We start from the raw sequence: 14,757 nt of genomic DNA on the forward strand, positions 1-14,757 counted from the left end.
GGATGTGGGTTTGGCCAAGGGTGTGGACCATCATATCCGCCTAACTGACAATACACCCTTCCGGGAGCGTTCTCGCTGCATAGCTTCAGCGGATTTGGATGACCTCAGGCGTCACCTTCAAGGGCTGCTTGCAGCAGGCATAATAAAGGAATCAAGAAGTCCCTATGCTTCACTTATTGTGAAAAGAATGCAAAAAGAATGGTCAACTACGGATGGTCGACTACAGAACCTTAAATCGCAGAACCATCCCAGACCAGTACACTGTGCCACAAATTAATGATGCATTAGACTGTTTGATGGGCAGTAAGTGGTTTTCTGTATTAGACCTGCCCAGAGGCTACTATCAGATCCCTATGGCTGATGAGGACAAGGAAAAAACAGCCTTCATATGTTCTCATGGGGTTCTATCAGTTTGAACAGATGCCGCAGGAGATAACTGGGGCTCCTGCAACATTCCAAAGGTTGATGGAGAGAGCAGTAGGAGATATGCACCTGCTGGCGGTCATAGTGTACCTGGATGATCTGATTGTGTTTGGCAGAACCCTTGAAGAGCATGAAGAGAGGCTATTAAGGTTATAGCACCCCTTGAGGAGGCTGAACTAAAGCTGTCTCTTCACAAGTGCCAGTTTTGTTGTTCACAAGTTACCTACGTTAGCCACAGACACATATCATCTCTGAGCATGGTATTGCTACCGACCCCAAAAAGGTGGAAGTTGTAACCTGCTGGAAGCAGCCAACCGATCTGTCTTCTCTGCAGTCGTTCCTTGGATTTTGTGGCTACTATTGTCGATTCATGAAAAACTATTCCATCATCGTCTGACCTCTTACTGAACTAGGATATCCTCCCACACAAAAGAGAAGTAAGTCTAATCAGGGGGCAAGCAAAACCTACTACAGGGTAAACGAGCCTTTCGGCGATCGATGGGATCAGTTGTGCAGTGAGACATCTCAACAGATCATTCACTACCTCACAAATGCACCTGTACTGGCATTTGCTGACCAGACCAAACCCTATACCCTTCACATAGATGCCAGTTTGCATGGCCTGGGTGCGGTCCTGAATCAAGAACACCCTGAAGGATTGAGATCTGTGGTTTTTGCAAGCCGGAAGCTTAGTGCATCTGAAAAAAAACTATCCGGTGCACCAGCTTGAGTTTTTGGCTCTATAGTGGGCTGTGGCTGACAAATTCCATGACTATTTGTATGGAGCTCAGTTTAAAGTGCAAACGGATAACAATCCTTTAACACATATTCTCACTACAGATAGGCTCAATGCCACTGGTCATCGCTGGCTCTCTGCCCTCTCCACATACAATTTCACATTGCAATACAGGTTAGGGGCTCACAACATCGACACTGATGCACTATCACGAAACTCCTTACCAGTGGAAGATAAAGTCTAGCAAATTGTGCCGCCTGATAGCGTCAAAGCGTTGTGTAAGCAGATCAATACACAGAAAGTTTGTGATGAGACAATCACAATAGCAGAGTCTCTAGGAAATTCCCCTGACTGCATATGTGCCTGCTATGCTTATCCAGTTCGCCTCGATCTGGGTTGTTTGATGCGACTTAGCCACAACGACATTATCCAAGCCTTGGATGCAGACCTGGCGATCGCTCCCATTAAGCAGTCACTTTGCCAGGGTACACCATTCTCACCAGGGCATAACACTATGGCTAATTTACTAAACAGAGAGACGTGTAAACTGGTCATGAAAAGTTAAGAGACCCACTGGAGATGAAATTCATCAGATAGTGCTCCCTAACGAACATGTCTCCATGGTGTTAAAATCACTCCATGATGACACCTGGACACCTGGGGGTAGAAAAAACTCATCCGTGACAAGTTCTATTGGCCCAAGATGGGAGCTGAGGTTGAGCAATATGTAAGAAACTGTGGAAAATGTATCACTCGTAAAGCACTTCCGCAGCAAGCTGCTCCCTTAAAACAGATAACTAGTCAAGGCCCTCTTGACCTTGTGTGCATCGATTTTCTGTCACTTGAGTCGGACTCGCAGGGGTTTTCTAACATCCTAGTTGTGACAGATCATTTTACGCGGTATGCCCAAGCCTTCCCAGTTAAGGATCAAACGGCTGCCACGGTGGCAAAGATCCTTTGTGAGCGTTAAAGATGCTCGGGATCCGTAAGTCAAGGACATCTCCCTATCATCCACAAGGAGACCCCCAGCCCGAAAGATTCAACCGTAGACTTCTGTCGATGCTTGGAACCCTTGATCCAAAGTGAAAGAACAAGTGGAGTCAAAAGATAAGTCAGTTGGTTCACGCCTACAACTGCACTCAAAATGAGGCAACAGGGTACTCGCCCTACTTGTTAATGTTTGGACGAGAAGCCCGGCTACTAATAGACATATGCTTCCATGTGTCAGATGAAAGTCAAGTCTGTCTCCTATTATCAGTATGTCTCCAAGCTAAAGAAAGATCTCGAGAAAGCCTACGACTTGGCAACAGAGACGGCTGACAAGAACCATAAATGGAACAAGGCAGCTCACAATAAGCATGTGAGAGAACATGTTCTGGAAAAAGGTGACAGAGTCTTACTGAAAAACTTTGGTGTTACAGGAAAACAAAAGTTGAAAGCCAAATGGAGACCTATGCCCTATCTTATTGTGGATAAATCTCCCTATTTACAAGATTAAACCTGAACGAGGTGTGGGTGCAGAGAAGACAGTTCATCGGAATCATTTGTTGCCTATCGGACGGACACCTTGTGAGACTTCCATTGGATGACAGTGAGACAGTATCACCAGAAAGACGCATAACAAGAGCACAACAAAGGGGAAGTGGACTTCTAAAGTCTTCCAACAATAAAGAAGAAATGTACTCAGAATCAAAGTATGACGAAGTATACTTATACTTACTATTGGGAGTCGACTTGGACAGACTACTAACTCATCCAGAGTTGTCCAACAGAATGTCTGGGCTCACTACCAGTGAAACTGACCAACCAAGATTTGGGAGAATTGGAGCCAGTTCCTAGTACCAACTCAGACATTACCGCTATTCCAGATCCAGCCCTTGATGATCCAGTGGGGGAAACAGAACTCAACCCACTACAAATCCCTGCTGAGAGATCAAGGAGAATCGCCCAATTTGTAGTTCAGTTGAGCTACGATGAACTCAGCAAGCCTTCTGACCAGCCGGTGACAGTCTTCAGCCATGGAGTGTTGGTGGGAAGTGGAACCTACCGAGTCACCAGAAGCCAGTTTTGCCATATCTTCTGATGCCACCCCATGGCCATGTGTGAAACATGTTTTAGGTTAAGTTCTCACTAAAACTGTCCTCTATTAGTTGTCTAACTTTTATTTTGATGAGGACATCAAAATCTTCAAAGCCCGGAGCGTCACTCGTGATTGGTTGAGAGAAGAGGAGGAGGGAGGAAGAAGGAGAGGAGAACCGTGATGGTGGAGAACGAAGGGTGAGACAAGTGGACAAGAAGTGAAGAAATACAGACCCGAGGGAGAGAAAACTGGACAAAAGCTCGAGCACAAGGGAGAGAGAAATTCGGGAGATGTTGGAGGAGCTTGGTCGACGCAAGAGGGACGGGACGAGAGGAGAGGAGACAGACACAAGTAGTCATGACGAGCTTTGAGCTGAGCTAAGTGAGCTAACAGCTTCAGCCTCACATGTACTGCTGTGTTCAATGGAAGTCGGGAGAAGAGGACGACTGAATTGCAATGCTCTCAATGTTTTCCTCTGGGATTTCAACTCCTCGCTTTTTCTAACAGGCCTGCAACATTTTTCACACTCTCCTGAAGGTCGTGAGTAACAAACTGACTGGGTTACATTTGTTTAGGACTGTATATTGATATAATTGGACATTTTTCTTTGTGCCCTGGTTCGGGGGAAAAAGGTGGCCATTAATATTTTATTTGTTCTGCCTTATGTAAAGAGGTATATGTTCTTTAGATATTATTGAAGGGTCTTTCAACTATAAAGTTACAGTGGTGACTAAATGATAGGTTTTCTGTCAATTTAGTTTAATAAAGTTAGGCTGAATCATTTTTGCCTAATGTTTCTTCAGGTCATATTTGTCATAAACTAGGTCATTGGTGCCACACACATATTGGGGTACCGGATTGATATTTAACCCAAGCACCCTCCATTTTAGTTTTCTCGCATAGAATGGTTAAAGGTGCTACATTTGTATAGCACCTTTCAGCTACAAGACAGTTCAAAGTACTTTACATCATTAAAATTACATAGTCATAGAATACACAATCAACAATTGAAGCATTACATTTTATCAAGAGTCAGCGTTACATATCAGAATATTAATTAAAGTTTTATTGATTATGTTTCAAATTTAAACATGTTCTACCTCCAGCAGAACCAAGTTTTCTCCAGGTTCTACTTAAAAGGCTTGACATTGATTGTGCATGGAGAATATATCCTCCACTAAAAAACAAAAGAAAATCCACTTGATTAGACTGGCAACCAATATATTCAATTAAGCTAACTAAAATGTTCTTGTTTCTCTCTATTATATGATTTTACTGACAGATTGGAGCCTCCCTGATGTCAAGTAATGTTGGCAGTGGTTTGTTCATTGGACTTGCAGGAACAGGAGCAGCTGGAGGCATTGCTGTGGGAGGATTTGAATGGAATGTAAGAATCACAACTCAGAAAACAAAGTAAATCGTCACATTAGTCTATTCAACAATCACATTAAAAAAATTAATCAAAACAAACTGATAGTTAATCAAGAAATGTTATACAACAGAAAAGAGGCATCATGTTTATGGTTTCCGAACCATATACTGTACATACATACAGTATATAGTCTATTCTCTGAGGGAGTCAGTGTAGAGACTTTAGAACTGGTGTGATGTGCCGGTCTGTCTCATCCCAAAGACTCTGCAAGATCCATATGGCCACTCAGCATGATGATGTATTGCAATAGATTGAGTTTTGTCAGGAACAAATGACTGCCCAAAACAGTGCTGGACCCGTCTCTTCATTGTCATTATTCTGCAAGAGCACATCTCTCTGAAACGGATGAATTGGTTTTATATCAGGACCGACAGGTGATTCCTGCTGCACAAAAGGCTGAGGTTTTGTCAGATATGCATAAAGGACACCAAGGACTAACAAGGTGCTGGGCATTCACTAGGATGGCAGTGTGGTGACGAATCATCAGTGCTGAGATTAAACAGAAGTGTCTTCATGCAAATTGTGCATTTAAAACAAACCAACCCAGAGGCGTCAACCTCCCCTTACAACAACCCTACCAGAGGGCCCCAGGCAGCGCATAGCTGCAGATCTGTGTGAATTTGAGAGATAGAATTAACTCATTGTGATCTACTATTAATCCAGAGACATTGAAAAAGCTTGCCTACCTTCCATATCTAGCCATGATGTCATCAGTCAACTCAAGGGCATGTTTGTGAGGTTGGAAATTTCACTGGAACTGGTCAGTGATGATGCAGTTTTTGTCTAGGCCCTTTTACCCTCAGGCGAACAGGGCTGCCGAATGGGGCGGTTCAGACTGCTAAAAACATCTTGAAGCAGCCTAATCCACATCTTGCCCTGATGTGCTACAGAGCAACCCACCTCGAAGCCGACCCACAGCCTAGTGATTGACCAGATCAGATGCAGTCACCCAGTTCCCCTGTGGTACCGACCAGTAGCTTTCCATCTGAGGTCAGTTCTGACTCCATGGTCGGAAGCCCTGTTCAAAGACAATTGTGCCCAGAGGTGGAGGGATCTATACCATTTAAAGGTTCACATGTTACATCCAGGGGAAGAGTAATCTGAATTCCTTTCAGATATAGAGACACTTAGTAACTCAAAGTCCTCTACTTCACATGTTTTAGTTCAAAATATTTCTAGGTTCAAAACCTAGAGTTCAAAAATTTATTAAGTTTTCTCTACTTCTAAGTCTAGATTGACAAGGCATAATATTATTGCATGTTGCACTTTTTAAAATTTATGTATAAAGGTAATTCGATTTAGTTAAAAATTGGTAAATTGACATTTGAAATTAGTTACTTAGGAAATTTATTCATTTAATAAAAAACAAAACAATTATATACAAAAAAAATCTACAAATCAATAGAATGAAAGGTAGGGGCAGGTATAAGATTTTTTTCTTCTTCCTGCTAATGGTTAGGGTTAATAAATTACACTGGAACTCTACACGGACTCACATGTTATAGGTGTTTAAGTTATAGGCAGTCTACTAATAGTAAACAAAAGACTTTTAGATTTGTTTTAATTTGATTGATAGGAACAGCAACTATGAAGGGCAGAATAATCCCTACGTTGCTGCAGACTGAGGGCAGTCTACCCCTAGCTTAAGTTTTTCTGCAAGGTATAAATAAAATGTTAAGCATGCATGTTTTGCTGCTGAAAGGGGAAGATGTAGTGATATGTCAAAAATAGGCTTCTGTAGCCCAGGGTGACTTATGAGCATGTGCTGTACATCCAAACACGCTATTAAAAAAAAAAAAGCGGAGTTCTACAGGCTGCATGAGTTGTCCATGTTTACGTCTTCATAAAGATATCCGTCTATGGCAGGTCTAATTGATTTAAAGTAAAAATTAGTCATGTTTGGAATAATCTATCTTTCACCTTTGGTATTGATTTGAGTTTATTGAATGCAGCAGTGATAAAACATATAAAAATGGTATTATCTTAATAGGCAGCATGGGTCCTGGTGGCTCTGGGTTGGATCTTTATCCCTGTCTACATCTCTGCTGGTGTGGTGACCATGCCTGAATACCTGGCCTTGCGTTTTGGAGGCCGTAGGATCCGCATATACATGTCTGTTTTATCCTTGATCCTCTACATCTTCACAAAAATATCAGTAAGACACAGCTGTTTACTTTACAGATGCTTACTTGGCTGACCTTTTGTCAGAAGTTACAGTGCTGTAGTGTCTCTGATCATATGTGCGTTTGTCAGACAGATATGTTTTCAGGGGCGCTGTTCATCCAGGTGTCACTGGGCTGGAATCTCTATCTGTCTACAGCCATATTGTTGTTGGTTACGGCTGCTTACACTGTGGCAGGTACACACACACGCCTACCCACGCACACACACATACACACAGATTAAGATGTCAATTTTAAGTTCTACTGTATGTCATGATGTTGGTTGGTGAAAAGTTGGACCCACAGTAGTAGCTGAGTTTGCAGATTTAATGGGAAAATTATGAAAATAAGAACAAAACCAAATCCAAAAACATCCTGCCAACAATCACAAGGAAACACAGAAAACCACAAAAGACTGACAGGAGCAGACATGAGGAGCTGATGAAAAATGGGAGAAAGTGAGAGGCTTAAATACTGTGAGGTAGAACGCTAGACAAAACCAGGGCTAACGAGCTAATTGATTGCAGCTGAGAGTGGTGAGCAGGAACCAGGCTGAGGGCGAAGGTGGCACAGGAAACTACATAGATATACAGGGGAACACAAAAGTGTGAAGAACATAACATAAGGGAGCTGAAAATAATTCTAACATTAAGCTAAAAGAAAACATAATATACGGTAGTAGAAAAAGACAAAGACAAGGGGAACTATGAAAGAACCAAAACAGAAACAAGGTTGGTCTAAAAATAATAACTAAGGAACACAGAGCTAAAGCAACTAGAAGGACTAAACAAAAAAAATAACCTACCTAGAATCATTAAAGAAAAATGGACATAGATCAGACATAATAGAAGAACACCCAAAGCAATGGTGGCCAAAGTGGGTCCTAGATCGCTGGCATCCTACATGTTTTAGTTCTCTCCCTGATGGTAGGCCTTCTAACGAACCATCATTGGATCCAGGTGGGTTAAACCAGGTAGAGAACTAAAACATGCAGGAAGGAGGACCTCCAGGACCCACTTTGGTGCCCAAAGTGGCACCAAAGTGGGTCCTTTTGACCAATTAGACTGAATTAGACAATTCAATCTAATTGGAATTCAGTCAATTCCAATCAGACTGAATTGTCCAATTATAGACAATTCAGTCTAAGTGGAGTCTGACAAGTCAAGTTCTAATCCAATAATAAGCTCTTTACCAACATATACCTATACTTGTTTGGGAAAGTCAACAAATGGCTTGATCGAAATGCTAGTTTCAAACTAGAAACACTACGAGAGAGGCTGAAATAAGGAATAACTAGAACAGGGGTCGGCAACCAATGGCTCCGGAGCCACGTGTGGCTCTTTCATCCTTCTGTTGTGGCTCCCAGTGACTTTGGGAAATAGAATATTTTATTAAAATTAAATCATTAAAAAATTATAAATTAAAATCATTTTAAAATAAATTTCTAAATCTGAAGATTATGGTAAACTTGTAACATTAAAACAAAAGTTTTGAACATTTTTAGCACCCAAAATATACGTCATGTCCGCCGATGTGCGACAGGCATTCCTGGCGAACCCCACATGTCTGGCAGACCGCATTTTTTTAGCGCACTGATTTATTGACTTTTTGATCCTTGCCTGGAAGATACATCATGAATAAATCCAAGAAAAGGAAACATTCTGAAGATGGCACAACATTTAATGCTACGTGGACAGATCATTTTGCTTTCACCGCTGATGAAACTGGTTCACCAGTCTGCTTAATATGTGGCGAAAGACTGGCAAACAACAAGAAGTCAAATGTTGAAAGACATTTCAAGAGCAAACACTCTGTCTTTGCTAAAAAATATCCCGAGGGAGAGGAGAGAAAAAAGGCCGTTTCGGAGCTGATGCGAAAGGCTGAAGCGTACGGATACGGAGCCCCCTAGGGGACATGGGGAATTTTTTTTCTTTTGCGTTCCCTCGCAAAACTTTTGCGTTCCCTCGCAATACTGTACTGTTATGTTATGCAGTACAGTATGCAATAATAATAAACAAGTTTTCACTGAGGCTCTGTAAGAGCCATATGAATGAAATAAGTAATTATTGTTATGACAGGAGCAGCGGATTTGACACTTAGGTGTGTCGACGTGGGAGTGACGTCACCAGGTATGAATGGGAAGGATACTGGCTTTGTGTGTATTAGGAAGCGGTGAGCGGGGCGGTCAGTCCTTGCAAAGTTTGGAGCATGATCATCAAAATGGAATAAATCGATAATTGTGACAGAACAAAGACAGAATTGTGTTTTGCGAGGTTTGGAGTTGATTGATACAAGGACAGATGAGATTCCCCGAGTTAACCCAGTGCGGTCCTTTACCATCATTAGTTTGTCGTGTTTTTAATAATAAAAACTTGTTAATAGTAAAAACTGTTTGGTGCAAAACACTGATTGAAAATCAATTTATTTTTTACTGTATTTTTATGTCTGTTAAGGCTAAGATGGAGCAGCACTGAAAGCAGCTCTTTAAACCATTCAGACTACAAACACAACAGAGACACAATCAAAACTGTCAGATGACTTATTTCCCGCGATAATAACTCAGAAATAGTCCAAATTATAATGTATTTTTATTTCTTTCCTACTTACGGAAGGTTTCTGTTTATATCGTAGGTTTGTGGTGCCTTTCTATCCTAAAGAAAGATATAAAACTTCAGATATTTCACAAAAAGATAGGCTACTAACATTCATGGAAAAACCTCACATAACCATTAAAGCATAAAGTACGGCGCCCACCGTAAGAAAGGTTTGCAGTATTCAATTATGCTGCATAACTGACCAGTACAGTATTGTGAGGTAACGCAAAAGTATTGCGAGGGAACGCAAAAGAAAAAAATTCCCCATGTCCCCTAGAGGGCTCCGAAGAAGCAAGCAGGAATCACTTCAAGAAGTGGATTAAGACGCAAATTCCACTACATGTGCCAGTTTCGTGGCTACTCAGGAAATAATCAAGCATGGTAAGCCATTTACAGATGGAGATTATCTACAAATATAAATACATAACTATATATTGTTAAGTGAAATAGTCTTTTTTTTTTAATTCAGGAGGACAGGTGACCGCACACACGCGATGGGATACAGAAGCAGACTGCGCATTTTTTGGTTTGCTTGGTTCGTTCAGTGCCGGTGGATAATATTTGGATAAGTTTTGATTTTTATCTCCTGAATAAGAGGAGGACAGGTGACTGCATTCTGTTTCTATTTTTCCTTCAGTGCGGGTTGGGTAAGTTTCGATTTTTATTTCTTAAATACAAAGACCCAAATAGACAGAGGGTATTTTGTTTGAAATTGAGCATCAACAAAGTGTAAAATGCGTTTTGTTACATGCAGAAATAAAATTTTGTGTTCTCTGCAGCAGTTCGTTGATTTCATAAACGCAACATAGTATCGATTTTTGTACGTAGCATATAGGTTTTATATATATGACGTCAAAATGGGTTGTGGCTCCAAGTGCTTTCTTTTTATTGGGAGGCGGTCCCAAATGGCTCTTTGAATAGAAAAGGTTGCCGACCCCTGAACTAGAAGGACTAAACAAATAAATAATCTAACCAGAATCACTAAAGAAAGATAGACATACACTCAGACCAATAGGAACAACTGAACCTAGGATAACAAATAACTAAGAAATAAACATAACTAGAAACACTATGAGGGTCGGAAATAAGGAGAATAAGAACAATACAAATCTAACCAAAATAATTTACCTCAAATAACAAAACTGGAATAACCCTGAAAGGAAAAACTAAAATGAAACTGAAACACCCAAAAAGCAAAATCCCCAACCCAAAACACAGAGTCCCGACACTGTGGTTCAGTTTAGTCAATTACAATTCAGTCTAATTGGAGTCTGACAAGTCAAGTTCTAATCCAATAATAAGCTCTCTACCAATATATACCTATACTTGTTTGGGAAAGTCAACAAATGGCTTGATCGAAATGCAAGTATTCATCAACCTTCACAAGTCGACTCAACATAATTATTATTATTTACTGATCTTGGGGACCCAACTGCAATTGCTTTTGTATTGTTGAATAATGATTAAATTATTTTCACAAAACGTATTATTCAGTGCGATACAAACTCAAATCTGTATATCTTTAGGTGGTTTGGCAGCGGTCATCTACACTGATGCACTACAGACTTTGATCATGGTTGGTGGAGCCCTTTCATTGATGTTCATGGGTAAGATGGGCACTGCTGCCTCTCACTACATGCTGTTTTTTTATAATAATTATAGTGCGAAATAATACATGCAAAAGATGAGCACATTTATCTGAAGACATGGTAATTTTTAGAGAGTATTGTACAGTATGTGATTCAGAAAAGTTATTGTCTTTGTATGGCTTTGCTATCTGTATTTTTTAGCTTTCATTAAGGTGGGCTGGTATGAGGGCCTTGTGGATCGCTACATGTCAAGCTTTCCCACAGTGACAGTTGAAAACACGACCTGCCATATTCCTCGTCCGGATGCATTCCACATGTTCAGAGATCCTGTGTCAGGAGATTTACCTTGGCCAGGGTTAATTTTTGGCCTTACTGTGCTGGCTACATGGGTCTGGTGTACTGATCAGGTAACATAATCTACATTCCTACATAGCTGAAGTTCATAGAGATGTCTTGTTAAGGGACGCTTTAACAAGTAGCAGGTGAGGCATGGTGTGTAGATGGTTGTTGTAGGACCCAAACGCAGGAGACAGAGGCGTCCAGTGAATTAGAAGATTTAATAAAAGAATATGGAGAAACAAACCTACGAAAATCCAAGGGAGCCATGGCAAAAACACAAAAACAAAAATCTATGGAAAGAAAAGTAGCAGGGGTGAACACGAGAAGAACATGAGGCAGAACGAGAAACTGATGGGAGTAGATGTAATGGCTGAAAATGAGAAGCTTGAATACTGAGGAGATTGAATGCTGAACAAAAGAACTACGCTGATGAGCTATCTGATTGCAGGTGCGAGTAGAGGAAGTAGGAGGCAGACCTAGGAGAGAGCAAGAGAAAGTGACACAGGAGACGAGAGAGAGTACAGAGGGGATCAGAAAGTAAATCTAACACTGAAGATTTTTCAATTTCTTTTTTGTTTTCATGTTTCTTAATTTAATTATGTTTCCTAATTTAATTAGGAAACATAATTAAATTAGAGCGACAGAGAATAATCAGACACAAGAAATAAACATAACTAGAATCACTAAGGAAGAATTAAAGTGAAAACAAGGCAGAACTATTAAGAAAAAAAAACTAAGGAACACCAAAAATGACAAAATCCAAAACCAAACAACCCCAGATCCTAACAGGTGGAAACTAAATCTGTATTCTCAAGGTCCCAACTTATAGATGAGTAATTTCCCCCCACTGAGTTACAGTCACCTCATCCATCACTTGAAACATAGTATCTGTCAAAGCTGCCAAACGCCCTCACTCTGTTCTTTTACTGCTCTTTATATAAAACCATATTATAATATATCTCTAACCAAAATTAACTTTTTTTAAACCTTATTTAATGAAGTAAATGACCTAACTGATTGAAATGAAATACGTAAGAAGTTTGAAACGATAAAGCATCTTAATAGTTGGCTCACTGTAGCTACGTTGTAATTTCATTAATACAGCTGTAATAACAATTGTGACAAAGCTTTCCATAAAAAATGGAGTTCCTAACCAGCTTAATGTCTGAACTAGTTTTTGTTCAGCTTCTGATTGGTAGTCTGTTAAAGAAAGTGAGCAATCAGAGACTAGAAAAATAAATAAAATACTATTGATAACATCCATCCATCCATCCATCCATTTTCTAACACCCTTGTCCCTAGTGGGGTCAGGAGGGGTGCTGGTGCCTATCTCCAGCTAACGTTCCGGACGAGAGGCGGGGTACAGCCTGGACAGGTCGCCAGTCTGTCGGAGAACAACACAGAGGCAGACAGGACACTATTGATAACAACTTATTCATTAATAAAGTGAACTAGATCAGTGAAATAGATCAGGGACTCCAATATGACATAAACCAAGGCTGAGGCAGCTGTTTAGTGCAAGTAGGAAAGTTTTTGACAATTTTTGAGAAAAATCTGCAGTGAACTCCCGGTTATGTAAAGTGTGGTGATTTGGTGATTTTTCGTCAATTTCCATAGTGGAAACTGGAAGGACTGATTGATATAATTTGGCAGTAAACAGATAAAAACTGCATTGACTTGATTGATAAAATATTATTTAAGCACACTTAGAGTTTAGTCTAGAATCTAGAGGGCCACATAAAAAGCTTTGGTGGGCCAGATTTGGCCCGCCAAGAGGAAAGACAACATGAACACAGTGTTTAAACTAAGGTGTTTATTATAAGGTGGGAAGAAATCAGAACTGTGTGAAACACCTACTGTCTAAACTCTAAAAGACTGCTTTTTATTACATAGAAAAAGCAATAATAGAAATAAAAAGAGATTAAAAAGTTTAAAACCTCGACACGAGAATAAGTAATCAGAAGATCAATGAAGTAAGAAAATAAAAATCAGAAGTTTAATGATTGTTTAATGGTGAAAGAAATATGATTCTAACTTTATGCTGATGCATGTTTGAATGTGTAGGTCATTGTTCAGAGGTCACTGTCAGCCAAATCCTTGTCTCATGCCAAAGGAGGCAGCGTTTTGGGAGGGTACCTAAAACTGCTGCCCATGTTCTTCATTGTGATGCCTGGCATGGTAAGCCGAGCACTCTTCCCAGGTAATTCTGTGTGCTTCTCTGTGCTAAACTTTAATGCCATACACCTGTTTTCTTCTTCTAGTTAAGAAGACTTGACATTGGACAATTAGTTTTAGACATGAATGTGCTGAAAGTAGTTTTAGACATGAATGTGCTGGTAGTTACTCAAAGATGAAATTGGATTCCATCAGTGAAAGTGAAAGTTAATTTAGTTGCAAAAAAACTACCTTTATCAATGTATTTATTTATTGTTCATGCAAATATCACAATATTTCCTCTTCTCTGTTGGTAGATGAGGTTGGATGTGTGGATCCAGCACTGTGTCAAAGAATATGTGGAGCATCCATTGGCTGCTCCAACATTGCTTACCCCAAACTAGTGGTAGAATTAATGCCTATTGGTGAGTCACAGAGAAACACAAGCACCCCAGATACTGTCTATGACTTCAACATGTCACTTAGTAACTGAAATAACTTAATTTTATCAAATGTTTTTGTGTTTAACAATCAAAGGTATAAAAAGTCAAGCAGCTAGAGAATCTGTGTATGATTGTCAAGAGGAGGATGTGAGACATCAAACCCAATAATATACAGTAGATGACATAATGAATACTATTGAAGCCACCTGGGCCTCTATTACACCTCAGCTACTGCTGCATGTTGCCAAGCTAACCCATTTAATACCAAGTTTTTCCCAGATATGAAAATATTCAGGTCAGATGTAATTGGTTGTCCTTTGAACTAACCAATAGTAAATACTTAAAAAATGTGGAAAATATATATGAAAAAGTGTGTTTTATGCCACCAATCACCATTGTGACTGGTGGCATAATATGTGGTGCTCTTACTAAGATGAGCAAAAAGTGCTTTACGTTAAATAATAAAGATAATTTGTAAACATTATTTCTTTATTTGAATATACCTTGGCAAAGCATTACTTTAGAGCAGGGGTCTCAAACTCCAGTCCTCGAGGGCCGCAGTCCTGCAACTTTTAGATGTGTCTCTTCTGCACCACACCTGAATAGAATAATTAGGTCATTAGTGAGGCTGGGAGAACTGATCTACACAAGCAGGAGGTAATTAAGCCATTTCATTGTAGCGTTTTTGTACCTGTGGTACATCTAAAAACTGTAGGACAGCGGCCTTCGAGGACTGGAGTTTGAGACCCCTGCTTTAGAGCAATATTAGCACTACAAAGTTCACTTTCAAGTATTAGTATATTCT

The 14,757-nt window shown here is 40.1% G+C and overlaps 1 protein-coding gene across 5 annotated transcripts in view; it reads left to right on the forward strand.

Moving 5' to 3' along the window:
- slc5a9 (solute carrier family 5 member 9) overlaps positions 1 to 14,757 on the forward strand; it is a 46,248-nt gene that overhangs the window by 10,632 nt on the left and 20,859 nt on the right. For 4 of the 5 annotated variants that reach the window (XM_032572539.1, XM_032572537.1, XM_032572536.1 and 1 more), the window contains 7 exons: positions 4,522 to 4,626; positions 6,662 to 6,826; positions 6,925 to 7,030; positions 10,954 to 11,034; positions 11,218 to 11,423; positions 13,420 to 13,555; positions 13,827 to 13,934. In XM_032572539.1, coding sequence (XP_032428430.1) covers positions 4,522 to 4,626; positions 6,662 to 6,826; positions 6,925 to 7,030; positions 10,954 to 11,034; positions 11,218 to 11,423; positions 13,420 to 13,555; positions 13,827 to 13,934 — 907 coding nt within the window. The remainder of the gene's footprint in view (positions 1 to 4,521; positions 4,627 to 6,661; positions 6,827 to 6,924; positions 7,031 to 10,953; positions 11,035 to 11,217; positions 11,424 to 13,419; positions 13,556 to 13,826; positions 13,935 to 14,757) is intronic. The other variant, XM_032572540.1, reaches the window with a different exon arrangement.

The sequence above is a fragment of the Xiphophorus hellerii genome, chromosome 9, assembly GCF_003331165.1.
Source record: "Xiphophorus hellerii strain 12219 chromosome 9, Xiphophorus_hellerii-4.1, whole genome shotgun sequence".
Lineage (NCBI taxonomy): Eukaryota > Metazoa > Chordata > Actinopteri > Cyprinodontiformes > Poeciliidae > Xiphophorus > Xiphophorus hellerii.